The sequence below is a fragment of the Bufo gargarizans genome, chromosome 6 (assembly GCF_014858855.1).
Source record: "Bufo gargarizans isolate SCDJY-AF-19 chromosome 6, ASM1485885v1, whole genome shotgun sequence".
Lineage (NCBI taxonomy): Eukaryota > Metazoa > Chordata > Amphibia > Anura > Bufonidae > Bufo > Bufo gargarizans.
Genome location: NC_058085.1, coordinates 45,804,825 through 45,816,081, shown reverse-complemented (window position 1 = coordinate 45,816,081; position 11,257 = coordinate 45,804,825). Strand labels below are relative to the sequence as shown.

The following is an 11,257-nucleotide window of genomic DNA, read 5'->3' as shown; positions in this document are numbered from 1 at the left end:
ATTAATGTGAAAGGTCTAAGAACACGTGAGGGGCTTATGATAAACCAGCAGTCAGTAAACCAGGGCAAAACTGCTAGGGTGCTAAATGGAAGACTCTCCTTTCTTCCCAGGCTTCTTGCTTCGAATAACCAGCTGCACCAAGGTGATTTGTTCCTGCAGATGATATATGGTCATAACCCTTCAAATAATCCACAAGAAGTGAAATACGATGTGCTCTTAATCTTTATTGTGTTCGTACAGTGAAAAGAAGTGGAAAGACCACTCTGTTTACTTTGTATGGATCCGTAGATCTCCATCATTTTTTTTTATATATATATATATATATATATATATAGAAAAAACAAATATATATATATATATATATGTGTGCACTTGGGATGGAGACCAAAACTTACCAAGAACATCCCATATTCCTTTCCAGAAGAATATTCAAAATCTGAAAGTCAGCCTGTCACAACATGTCCTTTTAGAAATAATATTCTGTGCTGAATTGGAGCTAAGCTCTTTTGAAACAGAGCTCAAAATCCTCTGCATAAGTGCCTGCAGCCACCACTAGAGGGAGCTCAGGAGCATACTGCAGACAAGTCACATAGGCTAAAACCTTATGCAGCACACTTCTCTGCTCTGCAATTTGGCGTTTAACGTGGTATCTGTCTGCCTTCTATCTCACACTCCAGGAAGCTCAGATATGAGCTCCTCACACTGTAGAGACCTCCTTTACCCCAACAGGCTCCACAGAAATTTTACCTGATATAACAAAAGGCAAATGGTCATGAAGTCCTAAGGAGTTATCCCACAAAAAGCATTTATCACCTTATCCACACCATATATCATAAATTTATCATCTGTGACAACCGCCGCAGTCACCAAGAATGGATTCTAGCGTGGTTGTCACCCAGTAGTTTTACGGTGCCACTAAACCAGAGTACTATTATACAGCTGGGGGTTAGGGTCCTAAACCAGCCCATTACAAACCCATCTATCCTCACAAAGTTTAGTAATTGGAAATCAAAGCTCGAGGAAAAAGAGTCTGGGACTCTTCTCCAGCAGCATCGGACGTATGCGCACTACGGAGATGAAGCCGAGGACCGCGCACCTTTCTTCACTGGATATGCACTGCCCATCGGGCACATGCAAGGTAAGAAAGTTATACCTTGTACAGCACAGTTTGCATGTGCCTGATGCTGCTGGAGAAAAATCATGGATAAATCTGATTTTCATTTACTTTTCTTTGCTGGGATGGGTGAGTTTGCTAGGGGCATGTTTGGGACCCTTAAACCCAGCTATATATCATAACAGTCTTTGTTTCATGGCCCCCAAACCAGGTGACAGGTTCTAGTAGATTTACTATCCCATGGGAAAGGACATTTTCACCGACATCACCGAAGGCGAAACAAGACAAAAGCGGGATATATGTAGTATATGGCTGCATTCAGACAGCTCTATTGTAGCTTCATTATTTGCAGAATCTGGGCTACCCATTATTCTAGTTAGCTGAACTAAGGTCGCTATATAGTTCTCTGGGTAAGTTAAAGGTTTGGCCCATCTCGCATTTTGGTGGCACCAATGACCCATAAGTGCGGGTCCCACCTCTGAAATCCATTCCTATCTCCAGAATGTGTTCCAAAGTGATCGAGGGTGCACCATACAAGTATGGCCAACCTTCATTCTCTTATATGGGAGTACCGAGAATAGCTGAGCACTGGTATATGGAAATAACTGAGCACTCTCCCTCAGCTGAAGTGAATGAACAACATGTCATGCATGGGCGGTGCGCTCTCCTTCACTTTAAAGGCCATGCTGTAGAAATAGGCGAAGGTCCCAGGGGAGGGACCCACACTTTTTGGATATTGGTGTATGTGCTAATGATATGCCACCAAAGGGCGAGATGAATCACCCCCTTTAAGATCACTTGAACCACTGTCAGTCCTGTGGCCATAATAGTTACATAGTTAATATGGTTGAAAAAAGACATAAATCTATCAAGTTCAATAATACGTGGTCACATTGCACCCCTCTGAATGCAGTCCTTGATGGTCGTGATTGTCCTTTTGACAATAAAAGCTTGTGAGATTTCAGTCTCCCGATGGACTTCCGCTTCTTGACAGTATATGCTACCGACAACATAATGACATGAGTTGTCACTGACAGATGCTGCTCATCACCAAGACCTCTATACAAAGAGGTCCATCATCATCATCTACTCTATGTGCTTCTGAAGGTATCTCATATTAGTCTCTTTAAATGCTTCCTTCATAAACACTTGACCTCACCTACCATTTCCATGGGATGAATGGAAGATTTTTTTGAATACTGCAAAGTCTTAATCGCTAATATAGTTGGTATGTCTCATCTATAAAGAAGATACTAAGCTATACATGACCTGGGTGTGTCTATCTGAGGCACAGGCAGCAGTTGGTAACTATCCGAGGATAAGAAAGCTAAGTGTTACTACAACATCATGAATTAGCCTCTTCATTTAGGATTCTAATGACATTTTGCTCAAAGTCTTAAATATTTTTTGGTAAGAACTTTCTTCCAGGTCTTGGGAAGTTGGGTTGGGCTCTGCGTGGTCTTCATAGTTGCTATCTGTAGTACCTAATGATGACACTGTGGTAACGCTTTGGGACATGCTGGACAAGCCATTGGGCATGGAACGTGGATATGCGATGTTGAGTAAGTCTTTGGACAGCGAGGTGGTAGACGAAGCATTGGGCAAGAAGTTGTTCATCGAGTTGGGGATCTCAACGGTGGACAAGACATTAGCTATGGATCTCGGAGGTCGCATTCTAGATACACCGTTAGACATGGAGGTAGTGGACGGACTTGCGGGCATGTTATTGATGTCTAGCTGCTTTGCGCTGCAGAACGGGGCATAGTATTCAGTCATTTCCTCAAACTGCTCACAATCCACTTTATAATATTTTTTCTTTGCCTCTAAGATGTTGTTGAATCGGAAGCCCCAAAGGATTTCCCGGGGCAAGTAGGACGTTCTAGACTGATGGGATGTTCCAGTAGAGTCCCCTGTGTAGACAAATGTAACCAAGATCTCAAATCTGGCTGCAGCCACCGCTTTCCGATCTAGAGCATATAAAGGACTATCTTTGTCAATAACATGGACAACAGTAACTGGCGTGACCAGTATGATTTGATCATTGACTAGTTTGAGATCTTTGTATTCCATGACAATCCCTTTCTCATGGTCTTCATAATAGCGTAATAGTTGGGCCCTCACATTACCCTCAACTACATGTTTTGAACGGAAGTCACCAATCCGCCACATAAGGCATAGTTTTTCATCCCGCATGCCGACAAGAGCAAAGTAGCTGAAACGTACAGTCTGAGCCCTTTTCCGGGCGGTGGCCATCTTGGCCATAGCAGCACCTATAATAAATGTGTCAATGATGCAGCTGAAAACTGATTGCAGAGTGACCAGCAGTATTGCTAGAGAGCATTCCTCTGTAACGCAACGGTTACCATAGCCAATAGTTGTCTGCGTCTCGAGGGAGAACAGAAATGCTCCCGCGAATGTGCGGACATTGTCAACACAAGGGGTTATGTCCATGTCACTGAGATCTCCGTGTTGCAAAGCGATGATCCAGAAGATAAACCCAAACAATAGCCATGTTAAAATGTATGATAAGGAAAATATAATCAACATGTGACGCCACTTAATATCGACCAACGTGGTGAAGATGTCCACAACGTAACTTTCCCACTCGCCAATGATGCTCTTGAAATAGACATTGCAGCTGCCATCTTTTTGCATAAAGCGGTGTTGGAAGGATTTCTTCTGATAGACTAAGCTTTGCTGGTACCAGCTGTGCTCTTTTACGTTAACCAGTTTCCAGGTATCTGTCGCTTGACTCATCTTGGTGGTCGAGGTGAATCGTCACACAATAGTAAATTCAGTCTTCACTCCTAAAAAATAAATTATTTCAAGAATTAGTGAATTTCTTCTGCTTTTTCATATTTATCCTATGATGTATGACTACTTTTCACCACCTGGTAAATTTTTTACAACTTAGCTAAGTTTTGTTCACTGATGGCAGTCTTCAGTGGCCCAGTAGGCTATGAAAAAACTAGGAGTCTACAAATGCCTCTTGACTGTGAACACTACAGAATGCGCTGCCCATGACGACATAAACTAAGACATCTAATAGAGAAAGTGCTCCAAGCTTTGTGGACTTTTAAATAGTATTTGGCTGAGAAGTAATAGTTCTACAGGACAAGAGTGATTGTCCTTTTTCTGGAAATACTTGGAGAGTATTGTTATGTCTTGAAGGATTCTCTTCGAAGACCAAGCCTGGAGAAAGATACATGGCAGCATTGACAACTTTTGTAGAGGTGAAGTTAGTGAAATCAAACGTAAAACCCCTCTGAGTGGTAGCAAGGACAGGGGCTATTCTGGTCGCCATTGAGAAGAACAAGTACAATTTATGGGTTTAACATAAAAGTAAGTCTTCAAATTTCTTTTTTTTATCATTGCAGGTGCATTGGTGAGGATATGGTGCCTGTCACACAGATACAAGCTAGAGTGGTCAAGGAAATGTCAGGAAAGGATGGAGATGGCCAATTAAATTGATTGTCCATCTGACAACTATCATTCTGAAGTTTAGGGATCTAGGGTAGGAGGATATACTAAAACCTTTGTCATATAGTGGTATTGCCATCAGGGACATTTATAGCATATCAGTAAGACATGCCATTGCCCACATCAGGGAACCGCTGTCTCTAGAACGAGGCCCTGCAGTGAACAAAGAGTAAGCACGGCATCCTCTCCATTCAGTGTGATGGGACATCAGAAAATAGCCATGCTGGCACATAGCAGTAAATTGAGGGTGCTCTCCATTTACTTCTGGGTCCCTTTTTGAGATAGAAGCGGATTTCAGAGGTGGGACGGGCACCTATTTGACATTCGTGGCATATTCCATTGATATGCCATAAGTTTTCCAGATGCCAACAGCCCTTTATGGTGGCCATACACCTTAGATAACTGCTGAATGAGCCATCTGCTACTCTTCCTGAGCTTTGCTTGCATATACATGCCTAATTTGGCCAGGTGTGCAAGTGTTTTCATCTGGGAGAGGGTAATAAACCACGGCTCAATGCCTCTGGAAGTAACTTCTCTCTTTGATAGCAAAGGATCGGCCATGTCCAACATGAAAAGTGGCCTGTTTTTTCCCCCCACATCTGCTGTTGAAATTTGGTGCACTCTGATACACATTAGATGAGATGAACCCCCAATCAAAATCGTATGGTTTGGTTTCGTCCAGTGTGTATGGCCACTGTGCGAATTCACTCTGGTATGCAGTATAGAGGCAAAGACCAGTTTGTAAATCAAAAACTTCAGTGTTTTATTCACACTTATGGCAATAAAACAGTACGACAGTCCATTTGCAGTTGGTGTTCGATCACACCTAGACAGTTCATTCAGGAAAGAGTCACCTGTTATCCTAGGTGTTAATTTACACCCGATCGGCATTGCTCAGGACAGAGCAGACCTCCCAAACTCAGGCCTCCAGCATAGCACACGGCTCAGATCCCAGTCCAGTGATTGTCAGAGCTCCTCTGTCAGGGAGAGAGGAAATCACACCCAGCTGACACTGCTGGCTGTTTTTTTTTTATATAGGCCAGTCAAGACCCGGCCTGGAACGTGGGGAGTAGTCACCCACCCAGCACTTTGACTAGTCCCAGTAAGAGCCGTCCCGGATCAGCTATTACAGCTATACTAAATAGCAAGGTGTCAAACAACATGAAAACTGGCTCTTACTCCACTGAGGCCAGAAACCTCGGTGACACATACCTTCAGTCAAAGACGGTCCCTTGCGCCATCCTACACCACCTATAGGCATCCACAGAGCTTGTCCCATCCCAACCTTCACCCATGGACTTGAATATGAATGGGGCCACCAGCTAAAAGCCGAAGCAGACTTTTCTTGCGCAATGGATTGCTTTGTTTCTCATAGATAATAATTATGCCTTTAAGTCTGTTTTCCCCTTTAACCCAGAAAAGTGAATGTTACACCATGTTTGTTCCTTTTTTTTTTTTCTTAAGCCAGTTTTAATGAAAGCAGAAGTTTACAACCAACATGAAAAAACTAAAGCAACAGCAACGAGGTTTCAAATGGAAAACACGCTCCTGGTTTTAATTGTTTTCACGTTCACGGCTTCAAACAATAGTTATTTTAGAAAGAACCACAAACATCAGGGAATAAAATCCACTTAAATCAGAAGCTACCGGTTGATTCTGCTCTGAATTACAGAGGGAACATTTTTACATCTATTGTGTCAGTTTATAAAAATGCTGGAACACCACTTTCCTGAAATAAGAAAAAAATAAGTTCTTTTGGTTCTTGCATGATGAAGTTTTCATGTCTCAACAAGACTCACAAAACAGCAGATGATACCGGGAACATTCTCCTAATTGTCACAATCACACAAAAAGTGCAGCTGCACAGCGCAGTCGGGGACAGCGCTAAATATACCAGCAAATTATTCTTCAGAACAGATAGCTTTCACAACCCAAGACGTCATAAAGAGATCTGGATACATATTTTTTTCTTCATAGCTTTAACTTTTTTTTTTGAACAACAGCTGTTTTATCTTGATAGTTGACATTTCATATGATCTCATACACAGTACCCACCTCTGTGTCCTTACAGAATACCTCAGGTCATATATAAAAGTCTGACTGTGCTCCAGAGGATTCATGTATGAATAAATGTAGATTTAGGAAAGAATATAAACTAACTGAAATATAAATATGATAACACTGCAACCTATGGATAGAATAACGATGCCTACAATACTGCTTCCTATATAATACAATAAATAACCTAATAGAGCCTCTTATATATAATACACTAAATAATATAGTACTGCGCCCTATGGAAAAGACTATAAACACTATAATACTGCCTCCTATAGACAAAGCTATTACTAATATAATACCTCCCTCATGTTCAGGACTCAAACTTCTATATTACTGCCTCTTGTGTACAAGAATATAACTACTATATTACTGCTCCTATGTACAAGGATATAACTACTATAATACTACCTCCTATGTACAAGAATATAACTATTATAATACTGCCCCCTATGTACAAGAATATAACTAATATAATACTGCCTCTTGTGTACAAGAATATAACTACTATATTACTGCTCCTATGTACAAGGATATAACTACTATAATACTACCTCCTATGTACAAGAATATAACTATTATAATACTGCCCCCTATGTACAAGAATATAACTAATATAATACTGCTCCTATGTACAAGAATATAACTATTATAATACTGCTCCTATGTACAAGAATATAACTACTATAATACTGCCTCCTATGTACAAGATTATAACTACTATAATACTGCCTCCTATGCACAAGAATATAACTATTATAATACTGCTCCTATGTACAAGAATATAACTACTATAATACTGCCACCTATGTACAAGGATATAACTACTATAATACTGCCACCTCTGTACAAGGATGTAACTACTATAATACTGCCTCCTATGTACAAGACTATGTACAAGAATATAACTACTATAATACTGCAACCTATGTACAAGAATATAACTACTATAATACTGCCACCTATGTACAAGAATATAACTACTATAATACTGCCCCCTATGTACAAGAATATAACTACTATACTACTGCCTCCTATGTACAAGAATATAACTACTATAATACTGCCTCCTATGTACAAGAATATAACTACTATAATACTGCCCCCTATGTACAAGAATATAACTACTATAATACTGCCTCCTATGTACAAGAATATAACTACTATAATACTGCCTCCTATGTACAAGAATATAACTACTATAATACTGCCTCCTATGTACAAGAATATAACTACTATAATACTGCTCCTATGTACAAGAATATAACTACTATAATACTGCCTCCTATGTACAAGAATATAACTACTATAATACTGCTCCTATGTACAAGAATATAACTACTATAATACTGCTTCCTATGTACAAGACTCTAACTACTATAATACTGCTCCTATGTACAAGGATATAACTACTATAATACTGCTCCTATGTATCAGAATATAACTACTATAATACTGCCTCCTATGTACAATAATATAACTACTATAATACTGCCCCCTATGTACAAGAATATAACTACTATAATACTGCTCCTATGTACAAGAATATAACTACTATACTACTGCTCCTATGTACAAGAATATAACTACTATAATACTGCTCCTATGTACAAGAATATAACTACTATAATACTGCTCCTATGTACAAGAATATAACTACTATAATACTGCTCCTATGTACAAGAATATAACTACTATAATACTGCCTCTTATGTGCTCTTCTATTTATGTCACTATAAAACATTTCCCATTAAAGGGTTTCTACCACCAGAAATACTGTTATGTAGGTGACTGATATAGCGATGCGCTAATGTCAGCACTACATAAGTGTTTTTTTTACCTTTCTCCCTGCATCCGTTTTGGTTTAAAAAAAAGCACTTTTATAATATGCTAATCAGCCTCTAGGTGCTATGTAAGTGTAGAATCAGCACCCAGAGGCTCCGTCTACTCACCCTGTATTCTGCCCAGGTCCGCTGTTCTGCCCGCCCCGCTCCTCTTGAATGATGCCACTGTTCCCTGCATCGTTGGCGAAATCCCACGCCTGCGCCGTTCACTTCTGTCTTTGGCGCAGGCGCAGTGAGTGAATGATGCACTTCTGGTGCCGGATTCCTCAATGCGCCTGCGCCGACTACGTCACAGTGAGTAATCCGGCACCAGGAGAGCGGCCTTTACTCACTGCACCTGCGCCGAAGACAGAAGTGAAAGGTGCAGGCGCGAGATTTCGTCAACGCTGCTGCAAACCGTCACATCAATCAAGAGGAGCGGGGCGGACAGAACAGCGGACCTGGGCGGGATAAAGGGTGAGTAGACGGAGCCTCTAGGTGCTGATTTTACGCCCACATAGCACCTAGAGGCTCATTAGCAGATTATAAAAGTGCTTTTTTTTTTTTACCAAAACGGCTGCAGAGAGAAAGGTAAAACACACTGTTATGTAGTGCTGACATTAGCGCATCACTATATCAGTCAGCTACATAACGGTATTTCTGGTGGTAGAAACCCTTTAAGCACATGTAAAGTGCAAAGGTCCCAAATGTTGCACGCTTGTGAATTCCAACAATCCTCAATAATGGGCTGGAGATGTAAAATATCACAATAAAAGAATTTCTATTTAAACATTAGGGACTCAGACGTAAATAGCACGGAGCGGCAGACACTTGCACAAACTTAAAAGTCATGCAACGAGGCAGCAATTTGCACTCAAATATCTTAGAGAAACAAACACAATGACATTTAATTCCTCTAATTGAATCCAGACTCCATAAAAAACGCCATGGAAGTGCAGAAGGTTGGCGCTATAATCAGCACCAGCAGTCTATAGTTCAGACGATTATTTGTGTCTTCTGATTTTTCCTAGATGTATACCGAGATTCCACCAGCTTAGCACGTAATAGTACCGTTCAGCAGACGTCCAAGTAACCCATCTGCTACAAAACACGTGAGGACAGCATTCAAAGAATTTGACATTCACGGTGACTGGTGGGGGTAGCTGCACTCATTGGAGGGTTACAGCCCTTTTACACTGCCGAGGATTGAACAAGTTTGTTGGATCACTTTCTTCAAGCGGCACCTCAATTTTTCAAGGTGAATGGGGGGACGAATGATCATAATTACGATCATTTGTTCCCTTTTCACTTTGCATTGGTGCATGTGTAAGGCTACTTTCACACTAGCGGCACAGACCTCCGGCAGGCTGTTCCGTTGGGTGAACAGCCTGTCGGATCCGTCCTGCCGTTAGTGACCGTGTGCCCCCGGTCTGCTGCTCCGTCCCCATTGACTATAATGGGGGCGGCGCAGAGTTCCGGCGGAGACACGGCAGCACACGGCGAGAGGCTTCCGGAATAAATGTCGGACATGTCGTAGTTTTATTCCGGCAGCCTCTCGCCGTGCCTCCGCCAGAACTCCGCCCGCGCCCCCTTTATAGTCAATGGGGACGGAGCGGTAGTCCGGTGGCACACGGTCACTAGCGGCAGGACGGATCCTGCCGGAGGTCCGTGCTGCTAGTGTGAAAGTAGCCTTAAAACGAGTGCCAATCAACTTGTATATGGTAGATCATCACACGTTAGAGAGGACCCTTACTCTATGACATGTCCATGCCTCTGTCCTTTGAAGGAGTTGCAGCCAATGGCATACCTTTAAGCCGAGCGACTGCTATGGAGCCGTAGGCTGGTGGGACTGTTAGCCTTGCTTATTCCCTTCATGATCTCTATAGTCACATTTATCTGCTATAATTTGTGCAAAAATGCTTCCAAAACGGTGCAGTTTTGCAAAAAGGTTCCCTACACACCGTACGTATTTTATGTAGTGAATACATATGCAGCATGCCTGGATTTTGTGAGCGTGTATGCAACTGCATGGTTATAGTGAACATACATATTTATGAATATATATAGTGAGCGCAAAGTGTGTGTATATAGTGACCATGTATATGTGAGGTCACACGGGAGTGTGTGTATATAGTGGCCATGTATATGTGAGGTCATACAGGAGTGTGTGTATATAGTGACCATGTATATGTGAGGTCATACAGGAGTGTGTATATAGTGACCATGTATATGTGAGGTCATACAGGAGTGTGTGTATATAGTGACCATGTATATGTGAGGTCATACAGGAGTGTGTGTATATAGTGACCATGTATATGTGAGGTCATACAGGAGTGTGTGTATATAGTGACCATGTATATGTGAGGTCATACAGGAGTGTGTATATAGTGGCCATGTATATGTGAGGTCATACAGGAGTGTGTGTATATAGTGACCATGTATATGTGAGGTCATACAGGAGTGTGTGTATATAGTGACCATGTATATGTGAGGTCATACAGGAGTGTGTATATAGTGGCCATGTATATGTGAGGTCATACAGGAGTGTGTGTATATAGTGACCATGTATATGTGAGGTCATACAGGAGTGTGTGTATATAGTGACCATGTATATGTGAGGTCATACAGGAGTGTGTGTATATAGTGATCATGTATATATGTGAGGTCATACGGGAGTGTGTGTATATAGTGACCATGTATATGTGAGGTCATACAGGAGTGTGTGTATATAGTGGCCATGTATATGTGAGGTCATACAGGAGTGTGTGTATATAGTGACCAT

At 41.4% G+C, this 11,257-nt stretch overlaps 1 protein-coding gene across 4 annotated transcripts in view; it reads right to left on the bottom strand.

Annotated features, from left to right (window-relative positions):
* Nucleotides 1–201: 201 nt before the first annotated feature.
* The window catches only part of KCNJ16 (potassium inwardly rectifying channel subfamily J member 16), a 63,171-nt gene continuing 52,115 nt past the window's right edge, over nucleotides 202–11,257 (bottom strand). For 2 of the 4 annotated variants that reach the window (XM_044299027.1, XM_044299028.1), the window contains exon 2: nucleotides 202–3,921. In XM_044299027.1, the coding sequence (XP_044154962.1) occupies nucleotides 2,480–3,871 (1,392 nt within the window). In that variant the 5' untranslated portion in view covers nucleotides 3,872–3,921 and the 3' untranslated portion in view covers nucleotides 202–2,479. The remainder of the gene's footprint in view (nucleotides 3,922–11,257) is intronic. The other 2 variants (XM_044299026.1, XM_044299025.1) reach the window with 1 other exon arrangement.